This window comes from Camellia sinensis, chromosome 12 (assembly GCF_055761805.1).
Source record: "Camellia sinensis isolate YWXY chromosome 12, ASM5576180v1, whole genome shotgun sequence".
NCBI lineage: Eukaryota > Viridiplantae > Streptophyta > Magnoliopsida > Ericales > Theaceae > Camellia > Camellia sinensis.
The window spans coordinates 123,224,312-123,251,563 of record NC_138972.1 but is presented as its reverse complement, the minus strand read 5'-3'; the positions used below and the strand labels follow the sequence as shown (position 1 = coordinate 123,251,563).

Genomic DNA, 27,252 nt, shown 5'->3' with positions numbered 1-27,252 from the left:
AGCCAAACTGTTGTCAGTCTTAAACTCTTTCAGTATATATTTTTCAAAAATTTAGAATAAACCTTTGTCTAAAAGCTTTTCTTTCTATGTAGTAGCTAAATGAATCAAGCCTGGCATTTACCATGACGGGGTAGAAGTCGAACCTTTAGTTAAAAATTTTCCTGTACCTCAGTTTAAAAGATTTTATGATTTCGAGTCAGTTAGTACATATGCCCGCAGACAAATAGAAACTAGTTATTTTATTAGCCAAATAGCTAAAGATTATTTAGACACATTGGGTAAGATACAGTCAACTACTCTTGCTACTAGTGGAGTTCCAGTTAGCCAGATAACAGAGAGCAGTAGTACTAACCCTCAGCCAGATTCTCAAAATCCTCTTCAAATGTGCAGAAGGCCTTATTAGAAATTTCAAGAAAATTATAGATAAAGACAAAAAGGTAGGTGAAGAGCTAAACCAGCTCCAAGATGAGAAAAACACAATTGAGAGCAACCATTCGAACCCTAACTAATCAGCTTAAAAAACTAACTCCAGAAAAAGCCCATACTCCCTTTCCTGACCTAGAAATCAGACAACTTACCAGTGAGGAATTTGAACAATTGAGTGCTAGAATGTATTTCTTCAGGCATTCTATCATTCAATCTTTTTGTGAGAAAAGCCAAGAAATTGAAGACCTTAAACCCTATATATATACCTTAGCTGAAGATAGCAGAAATAATGAATTAATCACTATATAGCAGTTTCTTCAAGACTTCTCCATAGCAGGAGTTCAATGCCCTGGTATGGCATATCAATGGACTTATCTCTACAAGGATGAAAAACAATCCTGTTTACACGGCTTAAAATTGGTACATAGTTTCAGTGGTTCAAATATAAACTTGTGTATGAGTGCTTTTCAAAACTCAATTCGGTAGACCTTAATTTGAAAGGTTTTTTTTTTAAGCTGTACTTTGCCGTGTTAGTAGACGTTATTTTGATTCAGATTTTTGGTCTTCTTCAACTCTGGTTTCGAATACTTTTGTTCATCTATTTGACGAGGTCTTTCCTCTTATTTATTTGTGATTATTTGAAATTCACCTAAGGGTGATTTTGTGAGACCATTCGTATCTCGTTTGTAATTGTTTGGAAACTCTTTGGTTGATAGTGAAATCAAATTTCGATCTCGTAAACGTATCTCACATTAAGGGAAGCACGTAAAATTCTTGCTTTTTTGTTGATTTAATTTTTCTACATTAAATTTTATTTTCATTGATTAATTTATTTATGAAGAATCATATATTTTTCCTAACAGAATTAGTGTCAACTCCGAGTAGTAAACAAACACCTTTAAAAGAGACACTTCCAAAGGTTGGCGTTGGCAACAGCCAACAATTTTATCTATTTAACATATTTAAAAATGGAAAATGTTTGAGGGCCACAATTTTTATGGCCACAATGGTTTAAAACTGTCAAAACGGCGTCGTTTTGGGTGTAAAACATGCCAAAACGACGTCGTTTTGGCAGTTTTGAGCCATTGTGGCCACAAAAATTGTGGTCATCTAGCATTGTTGTTTAAAAATTGTCCAAAGTCGACGTACGTTGTTTTTATATTTAAATTCATGTATGACATTAGAGTAAAATTTAATGAATTATAATTATAATAATAAAAAATAAATATAATACTTAATTAATAAATATAATCTATTTTTTAATTGCTTCAAGTTGACGTTTGACACCCAAGATCCAACCATCTTAATCAATGGGCCATTATCCATCATGCTTGAGGCCCCCACACCTAATGTTACATGATATAGTTTGTTCCCCGGCCCATTACCAATCCAAAGCTGTTCATCCTTCAGCTGCTTATGGGCCTGTTTTGTTTCCTATTGTTTATTGGGCTGTTTGGAAGAATGGAAATTCTCGTTGTTATGATAATACCCAGCTAGTTTTCATCAAACCTTACTCAACAGGCTAATTCCATTGAATGCCAACATTTTTCAAACTTCCCGCTAACCAATAGAGTTGGTATATATACTGCTGTGGGTTGGGTTCCTCCTAAAAGAGGATTTTTCAAGTTAAAAGACAAATGGTGCTGCTAAGGATAATCCAGAAACAGTGTTTGCCGGTGGGCTTAGTAGAGACCGTTTGAGGGCATTGGGTTGCAAGCATCACTAGGAACATTGGATTTTCTTCTACTATTGAAGCGAAATTCTGGGCTATGAGAGATGGGCTTAATCTTGCATTGGAGCGGAACATTGTTATTCTAGGAGCCGAAATTGACACTTTACTTCTAAAGTTCCTCATTTGGGAGACACAAATGAACATCATTAGCTTAACAACTTTATCTTTGATTTTATGTCTTAAGGTGAGAACAATTAATCACATCTTTCGAGAAACAAATGCTTGTGCGGATATTCTTGCTAATCAATGAAACAACTCTATAGAAGGAATTTTTGTCTATCCATTTTCTCCTTCTTGTATTGTAACACACATGTTTGATGATGCTAGAGGGATAGTTTACCCTAGAATATTGTACTCTTGAAGTTTTTATCTAGTTATTATAAGTATTCTTGGCTTACCTAAAAAAAAAAAAAAAGAATTGTGATTTAAGCTCGGTTTACATTTGAAAACAATATTTTTTATTTTATTTTATTTTGCTAACATTTTTCTTTTATTTTTTGGTGTTTGATAGATGCTTCAAACAATAAATTTCTATTGTAGGTGTTGGGTAGAAAGTTGATGAAGATCGACCATTTTATCTTAAAAAAGATCAATATACTGAAAAGGTTGATTTGGAATAAAGTTCTTAAGAATTGGCTTACAAAATTTTTAATGATAAATCATTTCAAGGACTATGACAAAAAATAATATTCTTAAAAAATATTTTATTTACTTTTTAGTTAATCCAACAATAGAAAATGCTAGAGACTTATAATTTAAACATCTAAATTCACTTACAATGATATAATAAAGGAGTTGGATTTTACATTATTAATTTTATTAAAAATAAAAATAAAAATTAACACAAAATTTATTATATTATTATGAGTAAAATGAGTCTTTTCAGAAATCTCAATCTTTTTTCCTTAAAAATTTTGGAGCAACCTCATGTGCAACTAATCTGCTATTTGGGTATTTGGGTTGACCAGATAAGAATATGGGTTGAGTACAACCTGAATCTCATATTGGGCTACAAAATATTCTTCAAGATCGCCCAGTTTTATCACTATTTTGAGGAGTGGGTTAGAAGTCACTTCTCAACTTTTAACCCACTTCCCTCTTTTATAAAAAAATAAAAAAAAGTCAAAATAAACTTTTAATTATCTTCTCAAAACACCCCATCTCAGGTGAAATTTATGATAGCTTTTGGCCCCCTCAAAAAAAAAAAAAAAAAAAAAACACAACAAACCCTCTACTCTTTTGAAAGATTAGCAGGCCTTATTATTTTAATTTAAAAAAAAAAAAAAGAAGAGTAATGCTACAAACTCCAAAAGTTTTACTAAAATTTCAACAAAATGTCTCACATGGGTGTAAGGCCCGTACTATGTGGGTCTCACACCCATGTGAGATATTTGATAGAAATTTTAGTATAATTTTTGGAATCTCTAGCATTTTTGAAAAAAGAAAAACATAAAATGTGTTAAAATGAATTTTTTCGTAAGAAGTGATGAGTTACTAAAATAATCTAATCCTGAATGAAACCTTACTCAACAGTGGCTAATTCCATTGAATGCCAACATTTTTCAAAATGCCAACTAACTAATAGAGTTGGTATAGGTACTGCTGTGGGTTAGGTTCCTCCTAAAAGAGGATTTTTCAAGTTAAAAGACAAATGGGGCCGCTAAGGGTAATCCAGGAACGGTGTCTGCCGGTGGGATTATTAGAGACCATTTGGGGGCATTGGGTTGCAAGCTTCACTAGGAACATTGGATTTTGTTTTACTATTGAAGCGGAATTCTGGGCTATGAGAGATGGGCTTAATCTTGCATTGGAGCGGATTGTTATTCTAAAAGTTGAAATTGGCACTTTACCTCTAAGGGCTAGTTTGGCATGTACTAAATAAGTCAAAAAGTCAAAAAGTCACTATCTTATTTAAGTCACACCATCTTATTTAAATCACATCACCTCTCTAACACATCACATCAAACCCAACCCAAACCCAACCCAAACCCACCAATAAGTCAAAAAGTACACTTTTTTAGGACATCCCAAACCAACCCTAAAGCTCCTCATTTTGAGAGACACAAATAAACATCATCAACTTAACAACTTTATTTCTAATTTTATGTCTTAAGGTGAGAACAATTAATCACATCTTTCGAGAAGCAAATGCTTCAAGGAAACAACTCTGTAGAAGGAATTTTTGTCTATCCATTTTCTCCTTCTTGTATTGTAGCACAAATGTTTGATGAAGATAGAGGGAAGGGATAGTTTACCCCAGAATATTATACTCTTGAAGTCTTTATCTTTTTAATATAACTATTCTTGGCTTACCAAAATAAAGAGGGAAAAAAAAAAAAGAATTGTGATTTAAGCTCTGTTTACATTTAAAAACAACTTTTTTTGTATTTTGCTAACAAATTATTTTTCTTTTATTTTTTGGTGTTTGATTGACGCTTCAATCAACAAATTTCTATTGTATGTGTTGGGTAGAAAGTTAATGAAGATCGACCATTTTATCTTTAAAAAGATCAATATACTAGAGAGGTTGATCTGGAAATAAACTTCTTAAAAATTAGCTTACAAAATTTTTAATGATAAATCATTTGAGGGACTACAGCGAAAAATAATATTCAGAAAAAATATTTTATTTACTTTTTCATTAATCAAACAATAGAAAATGCCAGAGACCTATAATTTAACATCTAAATTCACTCACAATGATATAATAAAGGAGTTGGATTTTACATTATTAATTTTATTAAAAATTAAAATTAATAAAAATTGACACAAAATTTATCATATTATTATGAGTAAAATAAGTCTTTTTAGAAACCTCAATCTTTTTTTCTTAAATATATTGGAACAACCGCATCTGCAACTAATGTGCTATTTGGGTTTTTGGGTTGACCAGATCAGACTATGGTTTGAGCCCAGCCCGAATCTCATATTGGGCAACAAAATATTCTTCAAGATCGGCCCAGCTATATCAGATTCAATCTTAGGTGAAATTTATGATAGCTTTCGGCCCCCAAAAAAACAAAACAAAAAACACAACAAGCCCTCTACTTTTTTGAGAGATTAGCTGGCCTTTATCATTTTAATTAAAAAAGAAAAAGAAAAAAAGATAACATGTGTTAAAAATGAATTTTTTCAATAGTCTGTTTCTTATGTCATGCATGTTGATGTCATTACAAGGAATCCAACAACATTTATCACCCACTCTTTATAGTGCGTTTGATTGGGGAATTTTGGGAGGGATTTAGAAAGGGAAAGGGAAAAGGGGTGTGAAACTATGTGAAATATATACATATTTTATTCACATTTCACCTACATTTTCCATTCCCCTTTCCAAATCCCTCCCCAAATCTCCCAACCAAACACAGCATTACTCTGTTTATATATCATTTGTTTATTTCATACCTAACTTCTAAACTCAAATCTTTTTGTTTCCAAAGTTTTCATTAGATCACTCCTCCACTTTTTCTTTCTTTTTCTCAAAATTAAAGTGAACTCTTTTGACTAAATTACATGTTCTTTAGATTTCATTTTTATTTTTGTTGTTTTTATTTCATCAATTGAAAATTCACCGGTTTAATTGCATTTTAATATAATTCCTCTATTATTTGTTATCAGCATCTTCAACAAAAAAATGTCACGTATAACTCACGTGGATATTTTAACAATTTTTGTTCAAAAAACATAAATAAATAAACAATCAATCAATTGCAGAAAATAATTGTGTTATATGTACATGCTTCAATTAAGTTTTGTGCATGGTGCCCAAATTTTTTTATAAAAAAAAGCTATTATTTCTAAATAGGACAAAGGATAAAATAAAAATAAAATCTCGGGAAGGTTAAATTATGTTTTATCGATAGTTATTTGGTATATTATTTTGTGTGGAACTTTCAATTGCAATTTAATTATTTTATATTTTTCACTATTTGTTTATCCATAAAAAACTATTATTTCTAAATTTTTATAAAATACTTATTTTATAATAAATAAATAAATAAATAAAACTGAAATTACTTATTTTAGAAAATTATTAAAAAAAACTTTTTTTTTTCAAAATATTTGCTAAGATTATTGTTTTAAAGAAAGTAATGTTTTGTGGAAAAAAAGTCTTTTTAAATATTTGTCAATTTGTGTATTAAAAAAGTTTAGAATCAGATTATTTTGTGTTATTTGATGTTTACAAGGCCCATGAATTAACGTGCTACTTTTTAAAGTAGAGGAAAAGACGAAAAGAAAAAGAAAGATAACGTAGAAATGAGGAAGGAACAGAGAGAAGAAAAAAAAGGTAGACGTGAAAATGAGTTTATGAGAAGTGATTAAAGCGAGGAGAGAAAGTGTGTCATGTGTGAGAGGAGAAAAAGTCGACAAAGAAGAAAAAGGGTGAAAAAACTCTTATTGCAAGTATAAAAATCAATAAATAATATAAAAAGAGAGGCACTTTTTTTTTGAATCTCAAATTACATGAATTTGATATAAAAATTCTATTTTTCACTCTTGTTTTTAAATTTTTTTTTACTAAATTGTAAATAATTTGCAAAATAGAAAGAAAAAAAATAGACCATCAGATATTTTAACCCATTTTAGGTTATCTCACTTCTCATACAAAAAAGTCAAAAAAAAAAAATAAAATTAAAAAGTAAACTTTTAACTATTTTTTCAAATTAGCCCTATGTATAGATAAATTTCTTAGGAACTCTCGTTTTTCACACATAAATTTTTTAAAGAGTAATAATATATAAATAAATAAATAATCATATAAAATTTTTATACATAATAATATGACTAAATGTAAATCATTCACTTTAAAATAAAATATTTACAAAAATGATATTTATTTGTTAAAATAATATCGTCACATTATTTTTATATATATTTTTATAAATTTTATGTATAAATAATATATATATATTTTTTATTTATTTAAGTTTCGTTTGGCATTTGATTTTTGGCTAAAAAAGAAAGACAAAATTAGTTACATAAGTCAATAAAACACAATATCACATCTAAATTATAATTATTATATTTTTTCTTTCATAAAAGTTAAAAAAATAAAAAAAAATCAAATTAAACAAGATTAAAAAAGTTAAACTAAAAAAATCAAAACACAAAAAAATTAACTGAAAAATCCAACGCGAAACGAAGACTTAAATAACATGATTCGGTTAGTCGATACAATTCACATTCACTTGTTTGGTAAGAGTTAAAGTGGCTATTTTAGTCACAAAAGACAAAATAAGCTATTTTGTTTGGGGTACACACTTTTTATCTTTTTATCTTTTTTTCATCACATCACCTCTCTACTTTTCTGCATATCTTTTCGTAAAAAGTTGAAAAGTACACTTTTTTAGATCATCTCAAACCACCCCATAATCATTATACTATTCTAAAAAAAAAAAAACCAAACCCATAATTATTATATTATTCTCTAAAAAAGAAGTCAAAAAAATTAAAAAATTAAAAAATCTTTTCCAAATCAAATTTTTTAACCTAAATTAAAATAATCAAAAAAAAATTAATTTTCAAACGGGGCTTAGGAGAAGTCACTTGGCGTGAATGAGTCAAAATCAAAATTGTGGACACAAAATGACGCAAGTCGTTGTCAGTGCAGTTCTCATACACCTGAGGTCACGCGGTTGCGTCACAGAGATGCCTTTTATGATTCGCACACACGTCAACCCGCACTAACAATCCGTCTCTATAGCTCTGTTTTGTTTTTTTATTTTATTTAGCTAAAATAGTTATTAATGTAGATAAAAAAAATTAAAATAATTAATAAGATAATGTTACATTTTATATATTAAGTATTTTTTTCTCATAATTATCTATTCAATTATAAAAAATTCACAAATCATCTCAAATATAACTTTTTTTTTATCAGATAAAATAACTAAAAAATCCAAATCAATTTTTAGGCCTATTTTGAAAAGTAAGTTAAACGTTAATTTTTAAATTTTTATTTTTTTTTAAAAAAATGTATAAAAAAAATAAAGAACTGTTGTAATTTAAAGGGTAAATTACAAATATACTCCCTGAGTTTTGATTAAAATACAAATTGTTCTCTATAATTTTGAAAATTACATTTCACCACTTGAGGTTTCTAATTTATAACAAATAGCCCGTTTTATTAATAAATTATCAAATCAATTAACACTTTTTAATGATATTAGAAATATATTTCAATTAACAATTTAGGTAATTTTATTATAGTATAAGAGAAAAATTATGATTTTTTTTAATTAATTCTAGGGCAAATTACAAACACCCCCTCGAGATTTGATAAAAATACAGATTCCCCTTGAAGTTTGAGAAATTACAAACTGCTCCCTGAGGGTCAAATTTTCATAACAAATTAGGGGAAATAAGGGGGGAATCTGTATGAAAATAAAAACCTCAATGGGCAATTTGTTATGAAAATATAAATCTCAGGGGACGGGACGTAATTTTTCAAACCTAACGGGGAAATCTGTATTTTTACCAAATCTCGAGGGGAGTGTTTGTAATTTGCTCTTAATTCTATGAAATAATTTTTTTTTAATAAGGGAGTATTTGTAATTTTTCAAATTACAAAGAATAATTTATATTTTAAACAAATCTCAAATTTATATCTGTAATTTACCCTAATCTAAAAGAACCAAAAAATTAAAAAATTGACTTTCATAACCTAATTGTCAAAATAAACCTTAGGCTTCGTTTGGAAAGAATGATTGGGTTGGGCTGGGTTGGTTTAGGTTTGGGATTATTTTAATCACAAAAAAAATAAAATAAATTTTTTAGTTTAATAAGACAAAATATCACAATCAATTCATAATCATTATATTTTTTTTCTCACAAAAAGTAAAAAAACAAGACTTTTTAATCTCAAACTTAAAAAAAAAAGTTAAAAAAAAAAAAAAAAAAACTAGTTCCACTTCGCACAGGAACCTCAATATCAAAATTTGGGTGACTGACACATCAATCAAGTAAATGAGTATAGTTGGTAGGGCTGAGCAAGGAATCCGTGAAATCCGTAATCCGATCCAGTCCAGTCCAATCCGATAGGTTTGGATTGATTTTTTGAATCCGTGGTTCGGTTCCGGATTGAATAATTAAAAATCCGTAGTTCACGGATTGGTTCCGGATTGAATCCCACGGTTTCGGATTGGAACCGATCCGGACCGTATACAAATAGTCTATATTTTTATTATACATCCTCCCCCATAGTATCTTTTCTTATTCTATGTAAAATCTAAACTCAAACTTAAAATCGTATAATATCTTCTTTTATTACTTTTGTTTGTTAGTTTTAAGTTTTAATTTGCAATGGTCTAAATACTTATGGTGAAACCAGTTTTCTTATGGTTGTTTAAATTCTAGAACAGTATGTCGTTATTATAGAAAAACATGTTGCTATTATGGAACTAATATAGCGCTATGTTTATATTTTTATGAAATTCAAGTGTTATATATATATTTTTGTTATTTAATTATGTGAATCCGTGGTCCTAAACCGATCCAATCCGTATTTAAATGGATTGGTTCGGATTGGTTCCATGATTTAAACGGATTGGATTGGTTCCAATTTTTTAGGAACCGTAAATAACGGATTGGTCCTGGTTTTATCCCAATCCGGTCCAATCCGGACCATGCTCACCCCTAATAGTTGGTTAGAAGAATAGCATTTTTCCAAGCAATTAATTTGCATTGAATTGTCTGTGGCCCATGGTCCAATACAAAGTGTCACCTTTTTTTTTTTTGGGTAATAAAAGACTTTAGTGGAGAGGTTCCTCCGTGGTAGTAGAAGTAGCTCAGAAGCAACCAAGCAGTCTGTTGTTGTTTGTTCCCTTTCTTCATCCCCGTCCTTCATGTGTAAATAATAATAATATCACATGGAGATGGAGGAGGGAGATATTAGTAACAAGAGGAAGAAGACTGGCCATGATGATGATGATCATGTTAATATTACATTCAAAGACGACGAGGACGAGGACGACGATGATGAAGAGAAGAAGATTCAGGAGTTCTTTTCCATTATCAGAAGCATTCGAGAAGCACGCGATCATATTTTAACCAATGGCTCGGAAGAAGAAAACAACAAGAAGAGGATGAAGAAGAAAGTAGACGAAGAAGAGAAGGCTGTTGCTGTTTGGAACCCTTCATTCCGACCCGAAGATTTCGCAGCAGATGATGATAAACTGATCAAATATGCTCCCATGGCCATCAATTTTGTGGATTCTTCTGCAAAAAATGCCGAAACTGCTGGTAAAGAAGAAGACATCGTCATTAAAGAAGGCTTGGACCTTAAGCTTTCACTTTAATGTTTTATTTATGGATGATCTACTTTTATGAATAAAAGTGTGTTTGGTTTGAGTGTTTTGGATTAAATTTTTTGAAAATTGACTTTTTTGGTTTTTATGTTTTTTTTGTTTTTAGTGAATATTTTTTAAATTTTAAATATTTTTTTTTACTTTTTAGATGCACCTTACTTAGATGTATCTAAAAAGTAAAAAATTTGTGAAAAAATATTTTAAAAAATTAATAAATATATAAAAATACAAAAAATGTATTGAATTTTTGTATTTTTTTTTGTATTTTTAGTATTTAGTGAATTTTTAAAAGATTTTTTTATAATTTTTTTACTTTTTAAATGTATTTATGTTAAGTGTGTCTAAAAAATAAAAAAAAATTACTTAAATTATGAAAAAAAATTCAATAAAAACAAAAAAAAATGAAAAATAAAAAAATAAAATTTTCTAAAACGTGTTATGTTGAAAAGTGAAACAAGCAAGGGATTGTCATGTTTTTCTGAAAAGTAGAATTTTATAGACAGTCATGTGTTTAATATTACATTCGTATTTTCTGTAATTTATTCTTTTTAATTATATCAATTTTATCTTTAAATTTTTCATATTATATTAATTTAGTTTAATTAAATATTGATTCTTTACAAATTTAATTAAAATTAAAGCCTCGTTTGTCAATTATATATTTTAATCAAAAAATTAAAAAGTTATTATAAGTTGTCACATTATTCTTTTTTTTACTTTTATATACTAAAATAATTTGTTCAAACGAGACCTTAGATAAAAAGAAGTATGTTCACTACCTTTGAGGTTGGTGTTCATTTTGAATGGATTATTGTGTTCTTGATTTTTTTTTAATTGCTTAACAAATGTTATCATTTATATTAATTTGATATAATATAAAAAAATCAATTAAAGAGTAAAATTAATAAAATTAAAATTTAAAAAATTGAATTGACATTTGGAACAAATTTCACTTGTATAATTTTCCCTTTAATATATAATATTGGTTAACAAAAGGAGAATTTGTATGTTTCAAAAGGTAATGAAGACTAGTCTTGACAATTGGCCACTAGCTAGATTTCCTTTCTCCATAATATCTGTCTTTTGGGTCCAACTATGGAGCCAAGGAATCTTTTTCCTCAAATTTTTTTGTCTTTTTTGTTTCAATGCACCTAAATGTTTTAGGATGATGTGAAAAATGAAAAACACTCAAATTTTAAGATATGATTCACAATCATTAGGAATGTGTTAGAACAAGAGAACAGAAGAATTTATGAATAGAATAGTGCTCAATTAGGGTATACAAATTATGGTTTTAGTATATTATACACCAAAATTTTGATAAGTAAAATCATAGCGAAAATTATTTATAAGTTCTATTAGGGAGACTTATGCTACATATGGTCTTACTAAAAAACTTATGTTCTCATAAGTCCTGTGGGAAGTTTGTTGACACATTTACCCTCAATATTAATTGTTAATATCATAAATAATAATAAAACTATATATAAGAAATCAAATGTTACATAGATCATATCTATACAAACATAACGTAACGTGACACTTACATAAACGTAACGTGACACCTATGATCTATGGCAACATTCAATTTCTTATATATAAGAAATTGAATGTTGTCATAGATCATATCTACATAAATGTAACGTAACGTGACATCTACATAAACGTAACGTGACACCTATGATATATGGCAACATTCAATTTCCTATATAGGAAATTGAATGTTACCATAGATCATATTTATATGAAACATAACGTGACATCAACATAAACCAACAACATTTTCACATTCAATTTAAAAAAATAAAAACTCATTAAGTTTGCGAAACGTAACGTGACACGTTGCGTTACGTTTATGTAGGTGTCACGTTACGTTACGTTTATATAGGTGTCACGTTACGTTACGTTTATGTAGAATCTTGTAGAATACATTCCTATTTAAATAGGACTTGAAACTCTATAAGAAATTATACAGGACTTAGTCTACTATAAGTGTCTAAAAAATGACTTATAAATAAGTCTCCCAAAATCGTAGTGTAGTATGTATGGTAAACTCTAATGATAAACAATTTTTTTTTAGTGGCATTATCTCGTAAGCATGGTTAGATTTATTTATTTTTTATTTTTTATTTTTTTTGGGTTCAAAAGGGTGTTCGGGCCAGTAAGCATGGTTTATTTTAGTAGCAACTTAGTAAGTAAGGTTACTTTATGTGATAACTAGAGCTAAGTGGTTAGTAAAACCATGAAAATTAATTCATCATTGACTAAACGATTTTGTTTTTCCATAAAATCAACTCATGTTTTGTATCCAATTTTACGCATTATATCAATCAACAATTGAAATCTTCTCCTTATTTCAATCTAACCATTGGAATTGTTTTTAGTGTGGTACAAGAAAATTATCATTGGTGTACCATAAAAATTCCATGCATTTAGAAAAAATTATCTAGTACCGATAGGACACCATCACTACAAAAATTAAAGTTTTAGAAATCAAAATTTAGGGACAAAATTATTTTTTTGGACCAAATATTTTTGTGAAAAGTATCATCATTATATTTTTAGTAACGAAATTTGGACATTAGTGATGAATTATTATCATTTTGGAACCAAATTTTTTACTTTAAAAAATAAACCATTTTACGACCAAATTATTTTGTCCCTAAAAGCCTATTTATTATTGACATTTTCAAAATTTTATTGCTAAAAATCTTATTTTTTACTTTTCGAGACGACCTTTCAACGACTGTTCTCACGATTATAAAAATTGGTCCCTAAATGTCTTTTGGAACAAAATTTTCGGGTATGTTTGGTTTGATTTTTGGAGAGTAGTTTTTAAAAATTGTTTTTGGAAGAGAGTTTAGAAATTTTTGGTTTGTTTGGTTGTGTATTTTGAAAGTAGTTTTGGAGTTTGGAATGATTTGATATTTTGTTATAATTGAGTAGATGTGTGTGAGAGAGAAAAAGTGATTGAGAAAAAGAGAGGAGAGAGAAAAAGTGATTGATTGATAGGTAAGAGAGAGAAAATGATTTTGGAAATTATTTTGAAAAATTTACAAACCAAACTAATTTTTTTTAATTTTTTTTTTCAAAATCACTCTACAAATCAAAACCAAACATACCCTTCATTTTTAGAAATTAAAAAATTTGATCTTTAAAACTCTTATATGGTGTAGTGCATGCCTGTTATGATGTACTCCTTACTAATCACTAATTATTATGTTCGTAAACACCATATGAATGTAATACACCCATCATCCTATCAGTACTTAACAATTTTGTGTTCAAAATAGGAAACTATTCGTGATCCAGTGGTGAGAATCATTTGTTCTTTGTTTCTATGAAGAGGATTTAAATTTCTTAGAAGCTAAAATAGAAAAAGTACAATACTAGTGTTGAAAGAAACTAAATTGCAATATTGCATTCAATAGATCTAATTACAATAATTGATCTAACTAACTTGAAAATTGAAATGGCAACTGATAATGAAAAAATACTTGAAACCATGTTAAAAGACATTGTCTTAATTAATTGGAGTAAAACTATATATTGATTGATTGGATGATTAGTTGGGGTCACTCAACTCCTATCCCTTTATATAACCAGGCATTCCCCTAGTTGTTGGACACTTCCTCCACTTTCTCAGCTACGTCATGCTAAGTCAACTCATGAAGTGTTACATAACTTGAGGCTTAATTTATCTCATGTATTGTTAGATTTGCTAACTGCAGAAGTGATCAACTATTGTCACCTATCTTTGTTCGTTAGATCATTAATATTTTGCAACACCAAATATCATACATGATTGCCACATGTCAAACCACATCCCCAAATTGTAACTCTAAATTGATTTAAATTAAGAAATAATAATAAGTAGGGATATGATCTGTTGAAGATTTATGAGATAATATCTCTCAATCAATTCTTATAAAAATAAGAAACCACCACTGCTCTATAGTAAGTGCGCTTGATAATATCATTAAGCACTTCCGTTTTTGTAAATTACTCATGCTACGTGTCAGTCTCAGGTTTGACTCTTACTTTTGAAATAAACACCTTATTAATATTATCGTACACATCTATTTATTTGAATGCCTAATACAATGATATCATCTAATAAGTTGATAATTTTTTGGTATTACAATACATGTTGATATTATCTATATGATCTTCTATATATACAATACAATTTGCACAATCTTGGATGCAATATTAAGCATGTATTGCACCTTGTTATTAATGAATTTGGCATGTGAAGTGAGCCCCAATACTCGAATATATATATATATATATATGGGGACTCAAGTGTTTTGGTCGTAATATATATATATATATATACATGACAGTGGATTCCAGTAGATAAATGAAGATGGTGCACTTATAACTCCAAAGGGCTAGCCTAATAGATGTAACTTGAATTTAGGAGTGTATTCATTTTAGCTCTCATGTTTAACTATTATTAGGAGTAATTTGCTTATTAAGATCACACTTGTGGGTTTTATTTGAGATTTGTCTGATCTATGTAGAGAGGACACTTTGCATGAATTTCGAAATTAATTAAGGTGCGCATAAATTGACCCAAATACCTGAATGTAAAAAAAATTAAAAAAACAAAAAAGAAGGTGCACCACCACATATGTTTGTAAAGATGTAATGGGAAACCATAGAACACGGGGAGCTTTGGAGCAAAAATGATTTAGAGTTTTAAAAAGGGAGTTTTAAAAGAGTTCACTTGTGATGTGATAGATGTGTTTATATATATATATATATATATTTTTTTTTTTCCTTACCAATTCAGTAGAGCTCTTTGAGAACTTTGTATCATTACCCGCTTTGGATGATGCCATTTACTTTTACAGACCATTTATATAGATTTTTGGATGGCCAAAACTCTCGTGTTGTTGGAGAATATAGGCAGAGGCATCATATTCCCCCTCTATCCCTCACATTTAACAATGTTAGGGGCTACCAAAATTTTCTCCAAAATAAAAATATTTAGACAAAGAATCGTATGATTGACATTTATACAAAAATTAAATGTAGATTATAAATTAAATTTTTTAAATAAATTTATGATAATTTTTTTAAATTACTAACTTTTTTTATTCTCACCAAAAAAAATATTTATTTATTTTTTTTTTTTGAGCATTTGCGTATGAATCCCCAACACAGTAAAACATAACATGTGGGTTGATGTTTTGAAACCAAGGAGGCGGCGTGGGGTTGTCTCATAATTTGCACTCACATTCAATTATTCATTCTTGGTTGGTTCAAACATGTCAGATTTTGTGCTGTCCATTCACAATAAAAATTACAAATAACAAAATTATAAATTAATTTTTTTATGTGAATTTCATTATATGATTTTATAATTTATGTTATGTTACGAAATTACCTCCCCATAAATAACATTGGGAAAAATCTATAAAAAAAAGTAAAATTAATTAATTTTATCTAGCAACTACAATAATAGTTTGATTTGATTTACTGTATTTGTACTAGTGTCATTTATTAATTAAAGGTATTGTTAATGATAACACATAAAAAACACTGCTGGAAAAACGACTTTTAGCGGCGTTTTTAAAACGCCGCTATATGTATGAAAAACGCCGCTAATTCCTTTAGTGACGCTTATCACCAAACGTCGAGGACGCGGCCGTCGCTATAAGTTTATGACGCTTTAAAAACGTCGTAAAATTAGTATAGGCGGCGTTTTTAAAAACGCCGCTAAATGCGATAAATAATGATAAAATGACGTCATCAAATATTTAGCGACGTTTTTAAAACGCCGTGATAGATTTTTTTTATTTAAAAAAAATTTCCGTTGGCACTGTAGTGGCGTTTTGAAAAAACGCCGTTATAGCTCTTTTTTTTAAAAAAAAAATTGTTCTGAATCTGTTATATTTAACTAAAAAACATACCTGTAATAAAGCTGAAAAATAACAATAATATGAATAAAATTTTACAGCTACTTCAATATATTGACTAAATAAACATTACATGATTGTGTCTGAACCAAAATCAAACAACAAACACAATCAAAAAATAAAAAGAAAAAATAGGTTAAGTCATTTGCTTGCACATGCAGATGCAATGGAATAGTCAAGCATATTACACATCATTACACTGCAGAATAGGGATTCGTATTCAATTAATCATAATAGGTTCATGTACAACAAAGACAATTTTGAGCAGGATACATTTCCAAATCCCAGTCAACACAAAGGAATGCAGAGACCTTCAAAGTTCTTCAACTGAGGCACAATCCTTCTGTATGGAATGATCGTGTTTGAATTTAAAAAAGCGAACAGCGTTGCAGCTTGAAGCAACCTCCACCACAGTACAGGTATGAGGGACAACTCATTATTCAAGGAAAAAAAGTAAACAAAGGAGCTCCAGATTCAAGAATCAATACCATGATGTGAAGCTGCTGCTTGGGTTGTCGCGATCTCTCCTGGTACAGACAAAAGCTGATAGCAGAACTACACAAAAATTTCACTCGAAAGCTCTTGTAACTGAATTTAGACCTTCAGGATGAGCCAATTTATGCATTGCAGTTGGAGCAATCATGATTGGTGCCGAAGTATGGTAACTAAATTGAGGACTTATTTAAACATAATCTAGAATTATTATGAACTCATTGGAACAGAGAGAAAATCATAAATAAGCTCACATGCAGCCCAAACTAAAATTATCCATGTAAAAGTAAAACAATCTCAGACACAGAGAACTGAGTGATTCAAAAATAAATTTCTTATAAGGTTTTAATTTATAATTGCAACAAATAACTATCAGCCATTAGATCTGGCTTCAGCATTCACTTAAAGAATTCCAAACCATAAAATACAGGAATTAAATTAAGCTTATCAGTACTACAGTAAACTCTCTTTTCTTTTCTTTTTTTTCTTTCTTTTCTTAACTTGAGTTTGAATAGTTCTGAGAAATCTGTAATATTTCTCCATTTTACAACTTGGAAGTCATCAAACACTATATATCTCTGAAATAGAGAGTACTTTTGTGTCATCAATGTAGGATACTTGGAGGAGTACTTCAGACTAGTCAATGAGAAGGAAAACCATTCCAACACCAGTTTTGCCAGTTGCAAATCAATGTTACACTCAAAGTCCAGCGAAGAGTCTCTGGTATATTTTCATTAAACTATTATACCACAGAGTTAGAATGAAGAGCTAAATGTTTGAAAAAATAAATAATTAAAGATTCTCATGAGCAAAATTCCAACTCGTTAATAAAGAATCTGAGCCATTGAGTTATTGCACAAGCGATTCCAGTGAATTGGACATTACTGGTTGAACTGTATCACCTAGATGCATGAAAGAATCCCATAAAATTAACCACTTTTTTTTTTTTTTGTCTTCCATTTAAATCTTCTCTAATTAGCTAAGACAGAAAAATTAGTAGCTTACGATGATCAGAATGTATGTTTCAGGCAAATTTTGCAAGATGGGAACCATGGCATGGAAAATTTGGGCTCTCTTATCCCTGGGACAAATACCTACAAATTGGAGATGTTCTTAGAGAGCTTGCTACTACCATTGTATCACTAAAAGAGTGTCTTCAATCTCATAGACAGGTCTGAAATTTTCATCCCCTAGATTTCATCAATCATATTTAAAAATATAATAATATATTGACATTTTATTCAAATTCTATCATCAGCCCTCATCAGCTCTAAGACAATCAATTAGAGAACCATGTGAAGTGGTTGGGTCATCACTTGCGTGGACTCTGAGAGATATTGGAGAGAGTTTAATGAAAATGGAAAGATGCAGGCCTAAGGCATTCATGGCACCAAAATTGCAGTCAATGAAACAAGAGCTTAGCCTAGTCACTTATTCCAAATTAGGAGCAGCAGAGAATGGTGAAGGACTAGCTATGGCCAGCTTGGTGTTCCTATTGAAAAAAATGACTACTCTATTCCTGTTAGAATGATGCTAAGTCTGGGATTTGATATATACAATAATATAATTCAATAGAGTTTATAAAACTACCATGTCAATGTAAGCCACCTCATCCAATATAATATTTTATTTCCTATACATACCTTATCTATCATTTATCAGTAATCTCACAGGGTCCAAAGCTCCATTTCAGCTACTGGACAGAAATCGGTAATAAACCTGGGCATATCATAAATCCAAACACAGCCCTAGTATATGTTAGACATGAACATACCTGGGCATATCATATGGAACAGATAAAACACAAGCTGCCAAAGCAAGTACAGCACCGTGTATGGAAGCTATGGACAGACCAGAACTTGAATTTCTGCATCAGTAAATTTCCAAGCTTTGGATCAGTATATAAAGGGAATATATCAAGTAGCAGGAGGTTTCCTTCATAGGTTTTTTGCATATATGAGGATTCTACCACAACTAGTCCAATAAACTTTTTAGATGGTAGAAGGGTTCATTAAGTTTTTGTTAGGAGTCCAAATGGCTCTCCAATAAGAGTTCATTCCTAATTTGTTGGACATAAAAAATAAAAATAAAAAACTAGCAGCTTTCTTAGAGATAAAAGACAATTTTTGCGTATTTCTATTTGGGTCAATTTGGAGACAAAGATGTGTAGATCAATGTGGCATGACTCTGATACGTTTTTAGAATCAGGTAGAAGGGCCGAATAAGAATAATGCTACTTTTCTCCTCCACCCATGTGAATTATGTGGGGTATTGCAATTACAACATATTTAAAAAAATATTCAATTAGATCTATTACACCAATAAGTAGCTAAAATGTTTTATTCATGCATAACAGTAAATAGGACTACTATAAATCATATACTCTTTGAAAATAAAATACTCCAAAAGAACCTGGATTTGCGGAAGAGGATTGTGAAACAAGGTTATTCATATTAAGGTTATTCATATTAGCTGGGGCAGAAGCATTTCAATGAAGCTTTGAAGGATTGGAAGAACATTCTGTTCCCCTGCAAATGAAAGCAGAAGACAAAATAGAAGGAATATTAAACAACCAAACAGGTAATGACCACATTTGCATCTTTTTCTACATACACGCCATACCTTGATCCAACTTCTTCCCCACTGCTTTGCCTACGCAATGTGCCTGTAACTAAAGAAGAGCCCACTTCAATGATGTCAACAATGCATTATATGAAACCATTGACACAATAAACAAGAAAATCAATTTTCCTTAAAAATACATTGCAGTTTTGGGTAGAACTAGACTTCTCCCTCCTAGAATCTAAAGTCACCAGAACATATCCTGTAAGGCAGGAAGAAAGCACAAATAACTTTTTAAAAAAACTACTAAACTTATGTCAAATGGTTTGCTAACAGACATACAAACTACTTTGAATAAAGTCATAGATTTGGAATATCAATTACTTTCAAATACAAGAAAACATTACAGCATCTCTAATATCTTAATTTAATAACATATTAAAAAACGATTCTAAATAGTATCGAAGCATACCACGTACCAAGAATAAATCTAATGAGCTTATAGTGTTATTCAATTGCGACAAATGCCGATCATTTTTTGCTGAATGGCATAGAAAGAACATGAATACTGCATGCTCACATCCTTGTCATGTGAAAAGTGGTCATTAGAATGTGGGACGCATGCTACAAAATGCTCATCATCACCAAAAATAAGGGCAAGTATTATTCTATTATACCTTTTTTTTCCCTCCTTTGGTTGAAGAATTGAAAACGATCCAAACAAACCAGACATTCGCTCTAATGCCGTCTCTGAAATGGATCTTTTGAACATCTGTAAAGCAAGATGGGAAGTTAGCAAAGGAAACAAATTCACTCTCCAGTAGACTTGTGTGTGTCTGACTTATTACACCCACATTCTCAATTAACCCTCTAACTTATTGCACCAATATTCACATTAACCCTCAATATGCCAAACATGTCCTCATTCCTAATGTCACACATTAACCCTCAATAAAAATGAGATATAATGAAATAAAATAAAAGTACCCATGATCAATTACCCTAAAACAAACCATGGTCATGTCTAGCAATTTTAACTTAACATGAGATAGGATTGAATTCTACAAATCTTGCTCCCAATACAAGGACATTTCAAACGTGAAATAAAATATATAATTTTAGGATATTGATAATCTCATAACTATTAATTTCAAGCAAAAATCTCATATAATAATCCAATCTACCAAAACAAACATAACCATAAACATTATATTCGGACAAATGAAGATTGGATTTACTTCCTAATTATATATTGATCATTTTTGTGCACAACCTTTTGCCACCATTTCAGAAATATCACTCCCTATATTATAACTAGACAATTTTACAACTAGTGCTAAAGGTTCATATTGTTTCTGTACCAATATAACTGTAGAAATGATTAGAGAAGCCAATTTTACAGTCAAAATTTTCTCTTTTATTCACTCCTCAAACTCAAAGTCACTAAAAGTCGTTATATTATTATAGGCGGCGTTTTTAAAAACTCAAAGAATAGCATCAAGCAAAATACTGGATGAGTTGCTAAACAGCATTTTGTCCGATTTCATATTTAATTGCTTAAACAAATCTTAGAATTCAAAAGCTATAAATGTATACAACACTGCAAAATGACCTTCAATGAACAAAGTTTGCTTCTGTCATCCCAACATTCTTTTGCATTATCTTCCACTATCTGAAACAGAAAAGCACAGTTTAAAATCATGAACACATGATAAACTACAGAAGTCTAACATACTTTCGAAGGCATACATTACTGCACTCCAGAATATTTGTTTTTATGAATCGTTCAAGTTCACTCTCTCTTGTTTCAAAAACTGACATTGCAGTCTGTGCTATGCATCCCAGAGATTGTAGTACAGCAGGTAAATGTGTCTTTTCCTCCAGCATATTGACAAGCCTCTGCACATAGTGCAAGAAACGTATCTCAATTATAGTCACCTTCAAAGGAGAGAAAGACATGATTAGAATAGTCCACAGGGGATGAACTATAAATGAAACCAAACCTTGTACAAGACAGAGAGCGACATCAGCCCATCATCCTTCGTTATTGCTGCTAGGGCATGTACTGCATACTTTGCCTGCCTTCGACTACCCTCTAAACATATCTTTTCCAGTATAAGGTCTAATGAACTGCAAGTAAAAGAAAAACTAAGAAACTCATACACAAGGAATTTGAATAATTGAAATCAACAGTTACCATAGTTGCACCTGGATGAAACTCCCAGTTGTTCTCGAATGGTTCCACCAGCCTTCGCTAGAACATGCAAAACACCTTCTTTAATCACTTCATTATCATCTTTAAGAAAATGTACCAAATCTTTTTCAATCCCACTAAGCAGCAAAGGGCTGAAGCATGCAAGAATCTGTAATTCATCATAAGCAAATATTAAAAAACAAATTGTAACATGTTTCTTTCTTCTTTCTTCTTTCTTTTTTTTCGGTTCTGCAGTTTTCTGACTGGAGAATGGAAAATGTTCAAGATACAAAAAGCCGATGGACAACTATGATACCAACCAAAGAGAATACCTAAAATTGAGATAAAAAATGGAATTATAAGGTGACCACGGCTTTTAGAGTGAGCATTATAATCGAATGAAGAGATGATAACTGACAAAGTACCAGTACCACTGTAGAAGCATGACTCACAATTATACTGCAAACACTTGCATCAGTTAGTTTTAATTTGCAAATGGACATAGTCAGCCATCTAATCAGTTTTCTTACAGTCAGATTCTGCCAAGAAAATAACCCTTATCCACACATCATTACATGTACCCCATTCATGCATGTATCTGTAGGCATGAGCGCATGTGCATTGATTCATAAAATTTCTTGTGTATCACCATGATAGGCTCAACAAAATTGATCAAATCCTACAAACCAGCAAAAGATAATGTCTATATAACACAATCAACCACTTCAAAATAGCATCTAGAGGAACAGAATGTTTTACCACTAGAATATTCATGCAAGCCAGAGTAAGTTGTGTATTTCCAGCCGATTTCCGCAAGTCAGCCTCCAAAAGGATTTCTTTCACATGCTCCTTGTTGAAAAGTACATATGAACATTTCAGAGAGAGTGAGCTAAGAAAATCATAAAGTCGATGTTTCTCGCCAAGAATCTTAAGCAAATCATCCTGCAAAAGGATATCAATGTCTATAAAATCATCTCATAGACAAAAGATGGAATTTAGTTGTATTCAGATTTATTTGCTTACCTGAGAACTACAAGCTTGGTGAGAGCTAGTATTTGGATCAAGTAGAATTATCAAGATCTTCCAATCTCGTTTGCAGGAATAACCTCTGGCCTTATGCGTTTCTCAAATTCGTTGTCGGGAGGAACTTCCTATAGGAAACCATGATGCATAGACACACATGTTGTTAGGAAGTTATATTCTTTCTTCATGTACTTAGCAAATCCTTGAAAGTGCAAGAAAGTGCAATATTAGGAGAGATTATATCAATTATCAACTGATAATATACTTAAAACTTTCAGAAGATAGTGCGGAAGAGCATTAGTGTCCAACTGCAACAAACATTTATCTGTCGGTTCATTTTTTTGTTACTTCTCACCATCTCCCTTTTCAAATAAATTTATCAGAGATGGGCTTACCGGCTTTGATGGCGGTGAATTCTCACCATCTTTCTTTGCTGAAGGAACCGATTTCTGTCTCGCTTTTGTTTGCATCAGGCTTTGACCCAATTATCTCTCCCCCCTCGGAGTCCTAAATCGATAGACAAATGAAGCACAGTTAGTTAAACCCTATTAAAAATGATAAAAATCAATTCCACTACTCTCGTCAGATTGTTAAGATGTAGAACAAACCTTGGAAGATTCAGCATTTGTCTCTAGTTTTAGGGAATCTTTCCTACCCGTTCTTCCCTCCTGGAAGATACTCAACCCATGGGACAAACTGTTCACATCACAAGCAAGAATAACTACATGAAATTTGATTAAAACAAAAGAGAAAAAGAAAAAAAGAACGAGTTGTCTACCTCTTAGACGATATAACAAGCTTCCCATTTCGGTACATTGGGTCATTGTTATTCATCAAATGATCAGATATCGCGGATACCACAATCTCTTCTATGTAATTACCGAGAACCATTGCGTCTGCATTGCAGATTGAACCGAGATCATCACACTCAAGATCATTTGCAGCAAGTACTTCGGCAATGTGATTTTTGTTATCCTGAAACTGGATAAGCTTTGTGTCCTCTTCCAGTTGGTCTTTCCACCTTACAAGATGAATCTCGTCTTCGGGTGGCTTGATCTCAATGTTATAAGGAAACAGAAGAGCTATTCTGTCATCCACTTCCTCACAATCTTCATCTGGGTCCAACATCCGAGAGCCAAGTATTACAACTGATCCTGATAGTTTCTTTAGCACTCTGTCGAACAATTTGTAGAGTCTTTGGGATTGGAGGAGCCTCTCGACATCCCTGATGTAGAGAATGATGGAACTGGTTTCGGAAACTGAGACCAAAACCTGCAAGAATCTTTCTGGTCAGTAATCTCTGAGATACCTAAAAGCTACATATTCAGGAATCATCTAATGCTTCGTTTGTTTTAACAGAAAATATTTTCAATATTTTTTTTTAAAGTAGAAAGCGTTTTTTTATGTTTTGGTTGCGATCTTGAAACTAATGTGCTAGTGATGTATTAATGTTGGTGGTGGTGGTGGGATGGTGGAAGTGGGGTAGTAGGATGGTGTTGGTAAGATTGTAGTCCACAAAAGGTCTTTCACCTTTCAAAATTAGAAAACATTCTGTCCAAATAAATTTATTTTTCATTGACTTTCATTTTCTGTTGTTCAAAACACCAAAAAATGTGAAAAATATTTTCTAGAAAACATTTTTTGTCATAACAAATGGAGAGTAAATTAACAAAATTATCCAAAAAACAACATGCATAAATGGTATAAGATTTTGAGTTTTGAAAGAAGCAACTCGGCTATGGTTATACTACCTTGAAAAGTGACTGTAAGAAGAGTTTCTCATCAAAAGACCAACTGCTTATGCGCTTGAGAGGAGCTAAAAAACCAAACAAGTCTCAAGAATCAGTAAGAATAGCAAAGCTAAATCTTGACAGTAACTATTAAGCAACCATCTGCATACAACAGTATTAATGGGCATGAGTCTCGTGCCCCCAATTGACGCCTGTGAGACTTAAACTAAACTCATGACCTCCTCTCCACCAAACCACTTGGGAGTAGGCACCTTGCCACCAAGTCACCACCCTCGGGGTGGTGATTGATGTTGTATTAATCTCAAGCTTATGGAAACATCAGTTAGCCCAAAGAGCAGGGGTAGAGAATGCTTATAGCTTCTTTTTATCCTCTTACCCCAACATTTGTCTGATACAAAGCATTATTATGGGTTAGTTCTCAATCTAAATTGAAATATTTGTCAACAATAAAGCTTCAGTCAGTGATACAAAAGAGTGCTGAATCAATTCGTCAAATGTAAAACAGAATATAAATGGAAAACTTTAGAATATAGCATGAATTGATAACAATAATAATAATAATAATAATAATAATAATAATAATAACTAAAATGCAGAACATAACAGCAGACCTCATCAAGGATGTCATTCATATACGCAAAAGCTCGAGTAATCAGATTCCCTCAAAAATCAACAATCAAAAGCCTAAGCAGGAAGAAGGCTATACCCAAAAAAAAATCCCAGCGAGTCTTCATATCTCAAACGAATAATAAAAACTCTTAGATCTGAAACATGTATTTTTGAAAGATAATCTCATATCTACAGGATATTGTTTCGAATGAAAAAATTCAAATCTCAAACAAATATTTTTGAATGAGAAATTTCGAATCTTAAACATATATTTTTGAATGATAAATCTCAGATCTGAAACATATGTTTTTGAATAAGAAATTTCAAATCTCAAACATATTTTTGAATGAGAAATCTCAGATCTGAAACATATGTTATTGAATAAGAAATTTCGTAACATGAAGACATTGGTGCTTCAAACTTCAAATCTTACCTTCTTGAGGGGGAAAAAGAGATGTCCTAGTCTCAATAACTGTAGCGGCATTGCCTTCAAGGAACAAGAAGAACCCCAAAACACAACAATCTAGGGCTTCCTTTACTGTTCGAACTCAGATCTCACAACATAGTCAGGCAAGAGGAGAGTTGATCCAAACCCTAGGAGAAGAATAGACGGAAGGAAGAGCTTGAAACAGAGAGAGAGAGAGAGAGAGAGAGGATACGAAACTGAGATTGCAGACGGTGTTGCTCACCGAGCTGAAGAAGGATGAATCGCAATCTCTGAGACCGAAGGGTTTAGAGAGAGAGAGAGAGAGAGAGAGAGAGAGAGAGAGAGAGCGAGCGAGTGAGACATTTGAGGGATCAATAATGAAGGTTTGAAGAAAAAGAGAGGTTCTGATTCTCAGAGTTGTGGAGAGAGTGGGAGTGGGATAACATGGTAAGACACATTTGAAGGCGTTCAAAAACGACTTCTATTAATAAACGGTACCGTTTTAATAAATCAAAATGCGACGTTTATAAAGCGTCGCTAAATATTAGAAAAAGTGACGTTTATAAAAACGCCATTAAATAAACGCCGCTAAATCCCATTTTTCCTGTAGTGAAATTAATTAAGTTTCAAATAATATTAAATAAATTAAAATTTTAAAGTACCCTTTAATATTAAGATTCCCCATTAATTAATTACCCTTGTTTTGTTGGGTAGTAAGAGCGAGCCTTGGAGGAGAGGGCGGACGAGGAAATTGCAAGGAAAGAGCAAAGCAGCTTTTTCCCCACTCAAAGTTTGTCTGGGCCAGGAAGAATCATCATTCCGATTTGTTTGCACACTATGGGTAAGTGCAGGGTGTATATAATATCGTCGAAATTGTCGAAATCGTTAAAATCGCACCGAATTGTACTGTTAAAACAAATTCGTTATTATTTGTTAATCGAACCGTCGATTTTTAGTAAGAAAAATGACAAATTCTAGTGACATTTTTATCAATCCGTCGGTTTCTATTTTTCTTCCAAACCGCACCGACCCGCACTGCTATTACATCATGTTTTATAAGATTTTAAAAATTCTTTTTTACTTAAGTTGCTTGTTGTTCTATACCTTAGAATATAATATTACATTACTGCTCGAGGGAAATTTTATGTATTGTATTTGATCATTGTAGTTTCACAGATGCTTATAATGAACTGATGACATAGTCGTTGATATTATCATGTTGTTGCTACACTTGCTGCATCAGAAAAAAGTTTCGCAAGATGCTTAACTTCACGGTATCTTTCGTCTTTTTTTTACTCTTTGATTTAAGTTTTGTAATTTGAATTATATTTTTTATAAACCGCCAATCTGTCTGAACCGCCAAGGCAAATCCGCCATTATTTGCCAACTGAACTGCCGGTTTTTTATAAGGAAAATGACAAATTCTAGTGACACTTTTATCAATCCGCCACTCGCCATACGGTTTCTATTTTTCTCTCAAACCGCACTGACCCTCACCGCGCACACCTCTAGGTAAGTTTGACAACATGAAATAGTCGGTCTCGTTCGGAAATGTATTATTTTAATATTTTTAAAAATTTTTATAAAAAAACATACATAAAAGAATGATCGAAGGTCCCTTCCTAAGTTTTGATAGGAGGAGAGGTATACAATAATATATTTTGATGGTTAAGGTCCCTCAACTTTATTTTATGTTATAAAATACCTAATTTACCCTTCTTTATAACATAAGATTGTTTAGATTTTGGCAAACTGAATATTCTATTGCTTACTTCACGGTGGAGATTTTAGAAACTAATTTCGCAG

The 27,252-nt window shown here is 31.2% G+C and overlaps 1 protein-coding gene across 15 annotated transcripts; it reads right to left on the bottom strand.

The window, feature by feature from the left end:
- Positions 1–16,412: 16,412 nt before the first annotated feature.
- On the bottom strand, positions 16,413–25,793 carry LOC145804759 (sister chromatid cohesion protein PDS5 homolog A-like). Of its 15 annotated transcripts, none has more exons than XM_082899779.1 (12): positions 23,055–23,075; positions 22,660–22,787; positions 22,396–22,578; positions 22,089–22,315; positions 21,651–21,805; positions 21,446–21,572; positions 21,192–21,341; positions 21,055–21,114; positions 20,120–20,214; positions 19,503–19,551; positions 19,293–19,408; positions 16,413–18,747 (listed from the first exon to the last, which is right to left on the bottom strand). In XM_082899779.1, exons 4-10 carry the CDS (start codon positions 22,137–22,139, stop codon positions 19,533–19,535), a joined length of 657 nt encoding a protein of 218 aa, XP_082755905.1. In that variant the 5' UTR covers positions 22,140–22,315; positions 22,396–22,578; positions 22,660–22,787; positions 23,055–23,075; the 3' UTR covers positions 16,413–18,747; positions 19,293–19,408; positions 19,503–19,532. The 15 variants fall into 15 exon arrangements, with proteins under 15 accessions (XP_082755905.1, XP_082755897.1, XP_082755901.1 ...); XM_082899771.1 differs by lacking the exon at positions 23,055–23,075 and having other exon boundaries at positions 16,413–16,791; positions 16,877–16,915; positions 18,524–18,747; positions 19,503–20,214; XM_082899775.1 differs by lacking the exon at positions 23,055–23,075 and having other exon boundaries at positions 16,413–16,791; positions 16,877–16,915; positions 18,655–18,747; positions 19,503–20,214.
- Between the last annotated feature and the right edge of the window lie 1,459 nt (positions 25,794–27,252).